The sequence below is a fragment of the Talpa europaea genome (assembly GCF_964194135.1).
Source record: "Talpa europaea genome assembly, chromosome: 15".
Classification (NCBI taxonomy): domain Eukaryota; kingdom Metazoa; phylum Chordata; class Mammalia; order Eulipotyphla; family Talpidae; genus Talpa; species Talpa europaea.
In genome coordinates this window covers 6935264-6949661 of record NC_140083.1, presented here as the reverse complement: position 1 = coordinate 6949661, position 14398 = coordinate 6935264, and the positions used below count along the sequence as shown (strand labels likewise).

The 14398-nt window shown below is 48.7% G+C and overlaps 1 protein-coding gene across 1 annotated transcript; it reads left to right on the top strand.

Annotated features, from left to right (window-relative positions):
• Positions 1-403: 403 nt before the first annotated feature.
• Positions 404-3335, top strand: LOC311184719 (apolipoprotein L3-like; the record flags this gene model as incomplete). Its single annotated transcript, XM_084254909.1, has 3 exons — positions 404-416; positions 644-767; positions 2507-3335. The coding sequence occupies 3 exons, from the start codon at positions 404-406 to the stop codon at positions 3333-3335; spliced, it is 966 nt and encodes a 321-aa protein (XP_084111035.1).
• Positions 3336-14398: the final 11063 nt, after the last annotated feature.

Sequence of the window (14398 nt, the reverse complement as noted above, 5' to 3'; positions counted from 1 at the left end):
GGCCCCTCCTCCAGGCTGAAGCAGCCTCTCGAGTATCAAGAACCAAAAAGGGGATTTATGAGTAACCTAGAATCCCCAAGAGAGGTCAAGGGGAACCCTCAGCCCAGGGGTCTATGTGGACAGCTCCTGCCTGCTCTTCTCCTCAAGGTGCCATGGCGACCTGCTGACTTTCTTGACCCCCTGTTGCTCAGCAAATGACCCAGGAGTGAGTCTAGAATAGTCCACTGGATGGTGGGGGGAAGAGGTGGGTAGAAGGAAAGGGCCCCCAAGGATGGGCGGGGTGCCACAGGGAGCTGAGAGCAGGTAAACCCGTAAACCTGAAAGTTCTGCCCTCTCACCTCAGCCAAGCCCCCCTCTTTGGAGCATTACAAATGAGGTCATTCTGACTTCTGCACGGGTCAGCATGCTGCTCAATGGTACCCCAGTCCAGACTTGGCCACCTCCCATCTGTGTGACACTAGAGCCCCTAAACTCACCCAAAATGCAGTCACTGTGGGGTGAGGACTTCAGCATATTAATTTGTTGAGCGGCGCAGTTCAGTCCATAACACCATCCAGAGCACCAGGTGACAGCTGCTCAGGAAGATTCCTGCTGATCCCTGAGACTCAGCACCTCAATTTTCCTCTTTGTTCTTTCCACCTAGAGAACAACTTTCTTAAAGATGTCATCGAGTATGTCCTGTGCACGGTGAGCAGGGAGGAACTGCAGTCCCTGCTTAATGAAGCTAATGTCTGGGAGACATTTGTGACTGAGGCTCATTTGTCCAGGTAACCTCTAGCAGGTGCCCCAGGAATGCCACCCAGGTGTCCCTTGCTGGGCTAGTCTCCTCCTGGCTGTACCCTGTGGCTGCGGTTGAGGATGTCCCATCTCAACAATCCATGAGGAATAAGTTGTCTGTGTCATTTGTTGGCAGTGAATGACCTGGGCAAAGAAGAGATGAAGGGGGGGGGCAGGTTATAGGCCCTTGGCTTACCCACTCTCAGCCTTAATTTCTCTTCTTTTTTGTGTGTGTGTGTGTTGCTGTTGTTTTTAAAATTTTAATTTTCTTACATTGTCGGTCACCTTTGTATAGTTATTGTTCCCCTTAGGTGCGGCCCTCCCACCAATATTCCACCCACAAACGACCACCTGCTCCCCAACATCTCCTTTACCTGCTCCAATCACTCCAACTCTTCCCTTGCTGTGTGCCCTGACAGACGGCCAGCCCTCAAGCTTTGTTCTTTTCCTGGAAACTTGTCTTTTTTCTGGAATCTTGTCCTTTTCCTGGACAAGGACTTGTGCTCCTGGACAGCAGCAGACCAGGCTGCTCAGGTCACCAGGAACAACTGGGACCTGCCTTAGTTTCTTTATCTGGTCAGTGTTGTTTTGAAGGAAATCAGATATTGCTGACTAACAGATTAGATTAAGAACTGACACATAATAGGTGCTCAGTTAATCTTAACTGGTTAGAAGTTTGCTGGGGAGAGATAGATCTAGGGCCTTCTTTCTACAGCTAAGAGGCAGGCAGGACTTCCTTTGTGACAAATCAGAAAAATATGACATAACCGTTGGGTGTCCTGGGGATTCTGACTGGGAGAAAAGCTTCTCCCTCTCTAAAGAATCTTACAAACACTGCAGAATCCTTCTGGTCTTTAAGAGGAGGTGCTGGGATGGGGTTGGAGGATCCTGAGCTGTTCCTACCCACCTCTTGAGCTCTGCACTTATACTCTGGTCAATGTCATCTGTTCCATGAGAATATGACTGATTTGGTCATATATTAAGCAAAATGAGATTTCAAGAGCAGGAGATTGATACAGGAGTCTAGCTAAGACTGGGCAATATAAGTCAACAAAAACTGAATAAAGAAGTGACAGTCAAAACAAAAAAAAAAAATGAGATTCAGAATAGCTAAAGTTTGCTCAAAGACAGTCTTTTAAACCCAAACCTCAAGGTATAGAATTTAACTGGGGCTGGATCTCGGGCTACCCACATGACTGACGTGTGACCTCCAGCCCTTCTCAGAGGTGCAAACTTATACCACACAACCCCAAGCCCCCATCACACTACATATTACTAGACTGTTCAGTGGCCAAAGGCCCAGGCATGCAAAAACTTTCCTATCCAACAGGACCTCTAGCACCCTGGACAGCCCCACTAGTAGCCAAGGCGCGAAGGGCAGATCCATATATGGGTCAGCTTAATTCTTCACTGCACACTCAGATTATTTGAATATAGGTGTGTCTGCTCCAATCCTACTTCTCTGTCCATCCACAGGGTCCCCACTCTACTTACACCTGCTGTGCTGACAGAGTTGACTTGCCCTTGAGTGAGAAGATGTCATTATCAAGTAGCTACTATGGAGAGCCTCTCAGGCTGACTTTCATTATTCATTCTTTGACTCAAGAAGTACTAGCCAGCATTTACATTGTATAGAACATTTTATGTTGATAGAAAAATTCTTTACAAATTGTGATTTCGCAGGTAGACCTGCAAACTGCCTCTTAATCAGTGACCTTCATTGTTACAGGGATGAGGCTGAAGCACTACGTGAAGAGCTGAAGAAGTTGAAAAACACCAAGGTCATAAGTGATGAAGACATGCACCAGAAGGAGCAGGAGTGTAAGAAGAAGTTTTTGCAACTATTCCCTTTGGTGAAGGTGCAACTTGAGGAGCACATAGCCCAGCTCTGTGAACTTGCAGACAGGGCTGACAAGGTTCACAGAGACTGCACCATCTCCAGCGCGGTGGCCCACTCCACCGGCATACTCTCTGGCATCCTAACCATCCTTGGCCTGGGCGTGCTATCCTTTACTACTGGGGCCAGTCTGGCATTGACAGTAACCGGGCTGGGACTGGGAGCAGCGGCTGCTGTCACCAGGGTGACCACCACCATCGTGGAACATATAAGCAAGTCGTCTGTAGAAGCTGAAGCCAATCACCTGGAATCAGCTGACTTTGATATAGTGCAACTGGCCAGGGACATTCTAAATAACTCATCCCAGTTTGGTTTCTTAAGAAACAGTTTTATGGCTGCATACCGCATTGCGAAATATATTCAGTCCATCAAGATGACCCGAATCAACCCCGGGATAGCAGCTGAAATCTTGGTCCAAAGCGGCAGGCTGGTGGAGAGTGCAGCGGGGACCACTAGTGTAGTAATGAGCGAAGGAACCCGGTTGTTTAGTGGGGCCACTGCAGGTTTCTTCCTTCTGATGGATGTGCTCAGTCTTATGCAAGAGTCGAAGAACTTGCAACAAGGGGTAAAGACGGAGCTGTCTGAGAAGCTGATGCAGCAGGCCCAGGAACTGGAGATGATGTTGGAAAAGCTCGACCACATCTACAAGAGTCTGCAGTAGGGCCTGACCCCACCTCCCCCGGGGCAGAGAGCAAAGACGTGTGTGGGACACAGAGTGGAGCTACCTTGTTAGAGGGACAAAGAGGGCGAGACAAAGGTTATGGTCCTAGGAGTTAAGCCTGGGAACTAAGACAAGACAATTCTAGAATTTGTTCTGTAGGCAAATAACAGTTTCTGCCTCTGCCCTGTCAGTGCCACCTCAGAGGTTGGAGTCAGCAGAACAGTGGCTGGTTCACTGTGAAGAACCCTGAGGTGAGAAACCAACGAAGTGTCAAAAGTGTCCACAGATGGCTCCCCCCTCTCCCAAACTCCTCATGGTGTTTGTGAACCACAGGAAGTGCGAGAACTGCCTGGTTGCACCCTCAAGTCTACAGGGGTACTTTAGGATAAGGTCCTTCCATCTTGTCAAATACAAAGAACTCTGACTGAATTGGCTCTGTGAGATCAGGTGATTCCTTTGTAGTTAAGTGTTGTGTTTCTCCTTTATCACTTCACTAAATTTGTTAGAGAAACCAACATCCTTTAGTTAACTGAAAATGTTAGAAATCAGGTAGATGTCTTCTTTCCTTTGTCAAGAAAAAATAATCATGTATTCTATCTGTGCATCTAACTTACCATATAAAATATGGCCAAACACTCTAGGGATGGAAACCAGTCTCTTAGAGAAGTCTGATATTGTTCTCCGGGTCCTGGTTATCAGTTTGACTCTGAATAACCTTATTAATAAATTTATTTTATTCAACTTTAAATTTGCTTCCTAGCAGTCATTGACAAGGAGGTTTGCATTTTGTATGGAGTGTAGCAAGGAGGAGGTAATGCAGAGGCAGGTGAGTCAAAGAGAAAGCAGAAATGTGCCTGAAACAAGGCGAAGGTCAACAGAGGAGCTGCTGTGGGAAGAACTTTCTATTTTAAACTGAAGAAGTCACCTGGACATGACTAAAGAGGTCTAGAGGAACAAGCAATGAGAAGGCAGCAATGAATTACTGAAAATGGGAGAAAGCTGGGGAGAATTGTTGGCGGGCAGGGGATGCAACAGCAGCTCCTCTGTTGACCTTTCCTTTGGTTTGATGTCCGAGCGAGAATGGTCTTTGCCTGGGGTGGTCTCCAGCCCGACCTTTTCAGGATCCACTCACCTTTGTTTTCAGCAGGCATCTGAACAAGGCAGTGATTTTTAGTTTTTTAGGCAGCATGCAATTTGTTATCATTGTTAAAAAATGTTTTACATTTTCAATTCTTGGCAAAGGAAACAAACTACAACATTATTAGGGAATGTCATTCAGACTTTTAAAGAGCTGTGCACAAAATGACTTTTCTCTGGTCACGGTATGTCCTGGCGGCAGGCGGGAACCACTCTCACGGATCAACTTCCCTCACACACGCAGTTCATAAAATTATTTTAACTGAAATATTTACCTTGTTATATATATGGACAAAGATAATATATATATTATTTTGTTTCAATATAATCTATACAATATAATTCCACTCTCTTCCCCTTTTAATGGTCAGTGGACACACGCAGGCCGTGTCTGTCCTTACGGATAACCAGCGTTCTGTTTGCTCTCCACGGCCGGGGCTAGCACCTGTGACTGGGCAGATCTGCAAGGAGTTCCGATGCCCTTCGTCTATGCCTCTCGTCCTCCTCCTTGGCGTGACCCATGGAATTGCACTTGGTCTCAGAAGTTCGGCTTCTCTTGACCTTCAATGCATGCACTTTTTCAAGGGCCGCAACTGTCCCTCCGGACAAGTCCACGGCAGTCTTTCTGTCAGCTACTGTTAGCCACTTGCTCATGCCACTGCACACACTCAGCTCCCCACTGGGGTGTGGTCATGGGCTTGTTTTTGCAGCTTCCAGGTAATTTTTGTATCCCTCAAGCAGAAAGAGAAGAGGAAGCTCTAAAAGCATTTGACTCCTGAACGCCCCCCTCAGGTGTATAAGTCTGCATCTTAATTGTTTTCTTCATGGGGCCGAACTTTCTGGTTCTCATCCAGCAGCTCTTCTTTCTCATCTTCAAAAGAGTCAAGCAATGATGCCAGGCCTCTCCGACCTCCACTGGGCCCATTCTCCCTCTCCGGAGTCCCAGGGGTCTGCACACCTGCTTAGGGCAAGCTGCCCGTTCTTCAGACAGTTGCTTCTTTCATGGGGGCAGCTTTTGTGCAACTAAACTGTGAAAAAAAATTACAAGATGGAAAAGGATGACCATCGTTTTCCCACCTGGTAGAACCTGGGGTCCACATAAAGCTCAGGGGTCCCCAGTAGTGGAGTCACATCGTTGTCTTACTCCTGAAACCTGGCCCAAGGTGTTGGTCTTAAGCTGCTGGCCTCACAGCAGAGGTGGCAGCTGCAAGTCAAGTGTGTCATTGAAGCACCACAAGGAGGAGGTGGGGGGCACACCCAGACCGGTCCATGGCATGCTCAGGTGTGGGAAAGCAAAGGTGAGGTTCCTTGCCACACCCCACACCCCCCTACAGGGTGGTGGGAACTGGGAGCAGCCTTCCAGGCAGTGATTTCTTGATGATGATGGTGATGATGATGATGATGATGATGGAGATGATGATGATGATGGAGATGATGATGATGATGGTTATGGTGATGGTGGAGAGGATGATATGGTTGGTGATGATGATGGAGATGATGATGGTGGTGGTGGTAATAATGATGATGGAGATGATGATGATGGTGATGGTGGGATGATGGTGGTGGTGGTAGGAAAATGGATGGAACATTTGGCAAATCGCTGGTGCTCTCTAGGGCCAAGATTTACTGCGGCACCCCTGACTCCAATGAAATTCCAAACACTGCATTGGAACAGTGTTTAAATAGAAAAAAGAAAGTCTGAAACCAGATGCCAGCAGGTCATGGAAACACTGTGTTGAGACCAAGCAGCTTGTATCCAGGAGACTGTATTCTTGGACCGATACGTCAGGCCAAGGGATGAGAAAGAGGAATGAGTAATAGGGACACAAACCCTCAGGGGGCACTGTGCCGCGGACCAGCACAGCAGTGAACGATGAGGCCGTCTCAGGGTTGAGAGACTGTGCAGGGTGGTCAGGGATTCGGTTAAAGAAATGACAAACAGACGCACTTCAAGAGTGAAAATCTGAGTGTAATTTTATTTGAGTTGGTGACCAGTATTTATATGTTTTCTAAAAGCATAGGAATGGCGAACGTCAGTGAAGAAATCAGCTTGCTTATAGGTTTAGCTTATCATTGACAGGGCAGTGATTTACATCTGGACCCAGGCGCATTCCTAAGTAGTTAGGCTATTAATTTTTCTTTTTGTTTTATATGATTACTTTTTGTTTTAACTACTCACTATTACTATTAATTAACACGGGTGAATTTTACTTTTCACAATGTAATATTTTTATCATTTAGATTAATACAAACTAGGCTAAGTATACAACAGAGAAATTATTAAGCTAGCAGTTCTATTAATACACAGAGTTTAGTAACGTTTCATTTGAATCAGCCTAGTTATTAGATTTCGTATGTTCTTTTTTAATCGGCAAACCAATGACCTTTTAAACAGAGAAAAGATTTTAGAGAGACAGTTGTATTAGAATAAAGTTTGTGGGTCTAAAGAAGGTGAGATAAGTTTCCGAGCGGACAGCATTCCTGTAGTGGCTTCTGGTGGTCGTTATCTTTCAACAGGCTTCCGTCTTATCTATGTCTTCAGGCAGTTTTTTGCTGTTCTCCTCCTGCGCGCTGGTTGCCCAGCCGGACCTAGGGATTCCTAGAGGTCACTGCAGGAGGAGGTGCAGCAAGTCAGGGGGTTTTGCTGTTCTCCCCCTGCGCGCTGGTTGCCCAGCCGGACCTAGGGACCGTGGCGCAAGCCATTAGCCCTAAGGGTCACTGCAGGGGGAGGTGCAGCAGCACTGATTCAAGAAACCCCTGACTTTGTGCTGCTATATAGAGGGAACCTCTCGGCCACAACACAGATACATGTGCAACCTTCTCAGCCAAACAAAATTGTCTCTTTTAACCCATTTTGGATGTGGTGATCCCATATTAAACAGCAAGGCCCCTCATCCCTTCCCCAGATGGAGACAACACGCAACATCTCCTCCCACTGCAACTTGCAGTCATGGAGTGGAGGACCTTAGCCTGCTGCCAGTGCTTCCTTCCCCATTGGACTCCTGTCCCAATGCGTGCACAGATACCACACGCATTGTTGGGAAGCAAAGAGGTACAGCGAAGGCCCAAACCACCACTGACCATTCTTCGCTGTCACTGACACAAGCCTTTAACTGGCTGTTCCATGCACTGTTCCTCTGACCTACAGGCAAATCCCCTCCTGTGGAACCTGCACCTTGGCTATTCCTGCCTCCGTCATTGCTGAAACTTTCTACTAACCCTGCTGCTTGTCACGGTGGTCCAGGAAGGAATCCTAGGGGATCCCTTGAATTCTACATCTCCACTCCTCGTCCTCCTGTGGAGCAACCATGCAAGTTTCTCTGGAGAATGAAGATCAGCTAGGACATCCAGCCGGTGACCTCTTTGTCATCTCCACATCAAAGAGTGCGAGTGATCGGATATGGCTAATTCCGTGACCCCACTTGGCTCACTTGCCCAGAGGGAGGTTTCCCCGTTTCACCACTAAAGGCGTCAGACAGCGGGTCACACACATTGAAAACACCATTTTTGAATGTTGCTGTGCAATTACGAGTGCTTTCACCTTCATCTTAACATCATAATTCCCTTAAATTCATAAATCACGGTGATGTGAGAACATGTGCTAAGCCCTGGGTGTGGATTCAGAGCATGGCCCATGGGACTGGGCAGCCCTCAACCTCTCAAGAATGTTCTCCAGCTGCCAGGGAGCCGAGATGCCCACAGGACAGTTTTTTCCAGTCTTGGGTGCTCACCTCTGGGACTGAGGGTGCTTTGGTCCCAAGTCAGCCTTGATGAGGTGGGGTCCGGTTGTGTGGCCACACATAGCCACCCTGTCACAGAGCCCGCTTTGGGGTCTATGGGTGCCTGTGGAAGGGGCAACATGCAGCCCCAGGTGATTGCTGGTTTCTGACAGTGGAGACCTTCTCTGAGCATCCCCGCTAGACAGGAGTCTTTCCTGCTTGGGTCTCATGTTGACAGCTCTGTCCACCTACCTCTTCTCCACATACCTGTCACCCAGGCTCAGCTCTAATCTTTTTAACATCCTTACCCTCCGTCCAGAATCTTTTCCCTAGGAAACAACGAAGACTCTGGTTGAGGACAGCCCTCCTCCCGGGCAGAGTGGCCTGGGAAACACTCTGTGCTGCTCATCAGGAACACCCTACAGTGTTCCACAGCCACCGTTTCTGTCTGAGGGCAGAGAATCTGGCAGAAAGTTCAGCAAAATGTGAGCAAGACCAGGCATTAATGACTTGGAAGCACCTCACCTGCCTTCCTGGATGTTTTAGTGATGTTGCTGACTGAAATTGGAGCTGCCCTCTCCAACCAAAGATGTCGACCTTTGGGCCTCCATGGTGGCCAAGTCACGAATATGTCCTTGTGTCAAATTTGCCTCCTTCCCTGCCCCCAGTCCTACCCTCTAGACCCTTCCACGATAAACCCTGTGTGAGTAAGCCTTGTTTCCACCTCCTCTTCAGGAGACACAGGCCTCTGAGGCTGCCCCAAGTCTCTGGGCTTGGTCCTGAGAGTACTGGGCAGCTGTGTAGAGTCCGAGCAGGGACTTGAGAAGGTCTGTATTTTTAAGGGTCAACATGGCTGGCGTGGAGGAGGGCAGGGAGAGAACAGCGAACAGGAGACTCTCTTGGCAGCTCTGGCAGGGTCCACGTGACACAGAGGGCAGCTGGGCAAGGATGCTGCTGTCTCACTGTCTCTCTGGCCTCCATTCCTCACTGGCCGCTCTCACACCTGCAAACAAGCACTTCAGGTCTCAGCCACCTTTCTGGTCCCCTGTCCTTGCGGGCTGGGAGCACACTGGTCACTCAGCCCAGCGGAGCACAGGCCGTGTTTATTCCAGCAGTCTGTAAAACACAGTGGGGGAACCAGACAGATCTGAACTATCTTGTCCCGCACCTGTCCCCCTCAACTGAAGAGAAAGCAGCTCCCATAGTTGTAAGGTTTGAGTCAAACAGGCTGGTTTCAGGCGTTGCAAGTTCCTTGCCCTGTGATGATTTCTGGCTTCAATTGTGCTGTTTTTTTGTTTCAAATGACCTGAGCTCCAGCATAGCATCTGGGATTTCACTGCAGCCTCAAGGTCTTGGTGCTCCCTGGTCTCAAGGACAAAAGAAATTGTCAAACTCTGCACCCCCTCTGCTGTCACCACCGAGATCATCATCACCGTTTCGCCTCCGTCCTGGGCCAGATGGGTTCATGGTTGATCTGGGCGGACAAAAGAGGATTTTGGAGACTTTGGTGATTTTACAGCCCCTTAAGGCTGAAGCAGGGCACCAGGCACACAGGCAGGCCAGGCAAGGAAGTGGCAACTGAGTCCCCAGCCCCAGAGTGATGCTGCTGCTGAGAATACCAGAGTTGAGGAGCCCCTTTGGCCCCCTGCTCCTTGGCCCAGGTGTTTGTGCTTATTTATGCGCATGCCCCGTGCTCTCGGCGCAGGTGTCCACAATCACAGGCACGCATGCCCCAGGCCCACACTGCTCCCCGCGGAGAGGCACCCCAGGCGGGTTCGAGACCACGGGTGGTAGCTGTGGAGGCTGCTCTGTGGAAGACCCTGCACTGCAGAAGTTTCATGGATGGGTCCTCCGGCAGGAGGTGAAAAAGACCTGAGTCACTCCATTTCCCCCGCAATCACCATCACCACCACCATCAAGAATCCCTGAGTAACATTTTCCTTACATATACAAAAGCAATTACCAAATTACAAACATTTTAATTAAAAAATGAGAGTACAAAGGAATTCAAAGAAAATGTTAAAAAAAAATCTGATTATACTTGTAGGAGAGGATGCCTTCCTGGGTAAGACGAGCCATCTGACTGCAGAAATGCGAAAACTTCTGTATGGTAAAAGATGTCATAAATAAAAATTAAAAGCAAGCAACAGACTGGAAAACAGCATTCACATCTCTTGTGCTAAATATATTACATGGATCCATCTCTAGCATGTGGAGAACACCCCAATATAAGATAGGCAAATGGTATGATAGGCCGTTCCCAGCAGGGGATGTAAAACCAACAGATCGGTGAAAAGATGCTCAACTCACAAGCAGGAAGTAGTATTCTTATGCATCAAATTGGCAGAATTTAAAAGACAATATTGGTAAGGATGTTGGAGGGGGGGTTTGGCCACTTTAACATGGTCTTGATCAAAGTGTAATTTGGTAATTTCTGTTAAAATTTAAAAGTACATATGCATTTCCAAAAATAATTGCATAAAAATAAAAGAAGTACACAGATGTATGGGGGGGGGGAACCAGCACCCCTGAGTAAGACAAAGCCCTTGAAAGCAAAGGGGCGTCCACGCGAGAGGGCGGCCTGGAGACCGCAAGGGGAAGACGTCATTCTTGCTGGGTCAGTGACCCAACGGGAGACTCACCGGAGTAGGCGCTGTCGCTTCTCAAGTGCCTTCAATTTTACTGATAATCTTCAGCTTCCTCCATATCGTGCCCCCGTGCCGTGTCCACTCCAAAATGCAGTCTCCCCCCTGCTCCTGGGCTCCCAGTTCCACCGCACCCCAGGCAGTCAGTACAGAAATGTCCAACTCCTTCCACCCAAGCCCATCGCCTCTGCCCCCCTTTCATCCCTCTCCTGAGCGCCCTCCTCTCCAGTCACACATGTCCCTGCTCCCTGCACTGCGGAAGTCACGGGGCCGGGTCCTGCTGCAGACTCCCGTGGATCTGGCCGAGCATCTCCAGCATCCTCTCCAGGTCCCGGGCCTGCTGCCTCAGCGTCTCAGCCGACTCTGACTTTGCCCCCTCGTGCAAGTGCTTTGAGTCTTTGACAAGGAAGAACACATCTACCCCCAGGAAGAAGACTGTGGAGAAAATACCCATGACTCGGGCTGCTTTGCCCAAGGCCTGAGGAGTGGCTTCAAGGATTATGTTGAGGGGCCTGGAGCCTTGGGCTGACATACGTTTGCTGGACAGGAGGCCAGCTACTGCCTGTTTAATTTTGGCGAAATTGTTGAGATTTTTGCACTTCTCAATGTCTTCCAGACCGTTGATAATATTCTCTACTAGAGAAAAAATTTTGGGTATGTCCTTATTTGCAATCTTCTCCGGCAACTCCCCTTTGTTTTTTTGATCTGATGCCATGGGTTGGGCTTCAGATTTTAATGATAAGATGCGCCACTGTTCCGCAATGCTCGTGGACACCTTGGTCAGAGTGGTGGCTATCCCCAGCCCCATCCCAGTTGCACACAAGACCAGGCTGGCCCCTGCGGTCACGGGTGTCAGTGACAGCCCCAGGATGGTCAGGATGCCGGACACAATGCCTGTGGAGTTGCTCACCACATTGGAGATGGTACAGTCTCTGTGTATCTTGCCAGCTTTGTCTGCAAGCTGGAGGAGCTGAGCTATGTGCTCCTCAAGCTTCCCCTTCATGTGAGGGAAGACTTGCAAAAGCTTCTCCCTGCCCTCCTGCTCTTTTTGGCGCATGTCTTCATCACTCAGCTGGCTCAGCTCTTCCCGCAGCGCAACTGCCTCCTCCCTGTAACAGTGAGGCCAGTGACACAGAGAAAGGGATTGCTCATCTGCAAAGTGGGCACAACAAGGCCTATCCTGCACAAATCAGTGCTTTCACTATAAATCAAATAGAAGAAATGTTGTAAGAGTGAAGGATTTTTCTATCAACAAATATGGTCCGTACATTATTGATGCTTCTAGTATGTATTCAGACCGAGACTGAAGAAAGGAAAGTCATGTTAAGAGGCTCCTTAGCAGCAGCTCTCATGCCCACCTGGGACCATGCACCTGTTTCTCTTCGCCAGCCTTTTCCCTTTGCAAAGCAGCAGAGCAGGCTCCTCCCAAGGCTGCCCTTGTGTCTATGCAGGCCTCTATTTTAGCAAGCCAGTCCCTTTCACCCCTTCAGGGGCAGCTCTAGGTCCTCCTGTCTCTGTGCAAGCATCCTTTCCTGCCCTTCCCTTTTATAATATACCCAACTCTTTCAAAAATTAAAAAAAAAAAAAAGCGCTTTAGTAGTAGGTATTTGATGAAGGCCTTTCTACTCGCAGGCAGGTCAGCCTTGCCACCACAGCACGTGTGTGTAGAGTGAGAACTCTGGACAACAGGGTAAATTGGAGCAGAAAGACTTTCATTTAGAGAATCACAGTGTGCAGGGAGGAATTAGCTTACCACAGAGCTGCCTGATGTGCCTGGCTGCTGAGCGTGATCACCAGGCCGTAGAATGTCCTGAGTGACAGGGTGAGTTCACTTGGGTCATGGCCACTGCCAGGCTCACAGTACAAGAAATGCTGGGGTGTGGGGGTGTTCTTGGGGGTGATGTGATACCCATTCCCACCTGGGACTGGAGGCTACAGGCCAGTCATGTGGGCAGCAGGTGATCAAACTGCCATCAAGCTGTGTACACGGAGGCTTGGAGTGAAGGGCCTCTCAAGTGAGAAAATAATTCAGTGACTCTGAGCCCCTCTCCTAACAAGGCCTTGACTTTGGCTTCTTGTGTCCTGCCCCTCCTCACTTGTATTACCCTGTCTTAGCCAGAGTCCTGCTATGTGTATTTAGCAGAATCTCCCCACTCTTGATATCCCGTCACCCTTGATATCAGAGCAAGTTCACATCCCCCACCTTTGGTGGACAAGTCCCTGACCTCTAGTGGAGCCACTGTCTGAGCAATGGTCCTGCTGGGTCAGTGGAACATGAATCCTCCTGCTCTCATCCTCTCTTCTGGTCAATTTCCACCCATCCGCCCTTCTCACTCACTCACTCACTCACTGACTATTGTACCTGTCTTTGCTGTTTTCAAACCCATCTCTCTCCTCTAGTGCAATGGACTGGAAACACGCAGTTTCTGTATCATTTCAACAATGTCAGAAATTTTTTTCCTTTAAAAGGCCAAACTTCTCTGGGTGGCAATGCCCCGTCCTCATGTCACACACTGAGTCCAGGACAGTAAAGTTTCCTGAGGACAATGGAAGTGTCATAGGTGAAAGCCTCCCAGACTATGAGTTCACCCTCTGCTGATTTTAGCCTATATCTTTTCTCTGTAGTAAACTGCAAGTGAGCATAACAACTTCCAGTGAGCTCTGTGCATCATCTAGGGAATTCTCAAACACAAGAGGGATTTCGAGGACACCCCTTTTGCAGCTGACATGAAAAGTAAGGGAGTTCTTGGGGTTCTGCCCCCAGATTTGGAAAATTGACTCACCTGGGCAATTAGAATTATAAAATCCCAGAAATGCAGAGCTGGAAGAAACCCTATGATTATTTTCCTTCTTCTTTTCTCTCCTCCAAGCCTGATGCCCATGGCTCGTTCCCACTGAGGGAACTGGGTGCATTGAAGCCATTTGGACTGGGAAGCCGGAGGTGTGCTGCTCACCTGGCTCCCCTCAGTCTGCCCATTTCCAGCTCTGATCTGACATCACCCCTGAACTCTCAGTTCATCAGCCAAACTCACCCCTTACGTGCTGAGAGCTTCACATGCGTGCACATCCTGTAAGGGGGACTTTATGGAACCTTTTAAGGACTCAGGGAATATTAAGAACCAGCAGCACAAGTTGCAAAACCTGACAAGGCTTGTACCTGCATGCTGGTGGAGGAAGCACTTTTCTGTCTAGCAGGAATGGAGGAGTCCCCTTAGCATCCTTTAGTTACCCTAAAGTGGCACCCTCTCATGCCGATGTTGGAAGTAATCACTAAGGCATCCAGCCATCATGTGGTTCATGAGTTTTTCTACATAGACCAGAACAGGACAGTCCAGACCTCCAGGTAGTGAATGGAGGATAATCTCCCAGGGCCCTTGATGCCCAGCATTGAGAATATCAAATTAGGGAGAAGAGAAACATTGGTTGGGATGATTGCATTTAGTTCCCCACCTTAGCCCACTCTAAGGCCTGCTCCACAATCCCATCAGCTGACTGGTATTCCCATTGGACAGATGTCCCATTTGAGATCCAAGGCTCAAGTCCAGAACCCAGATCTGAAGAG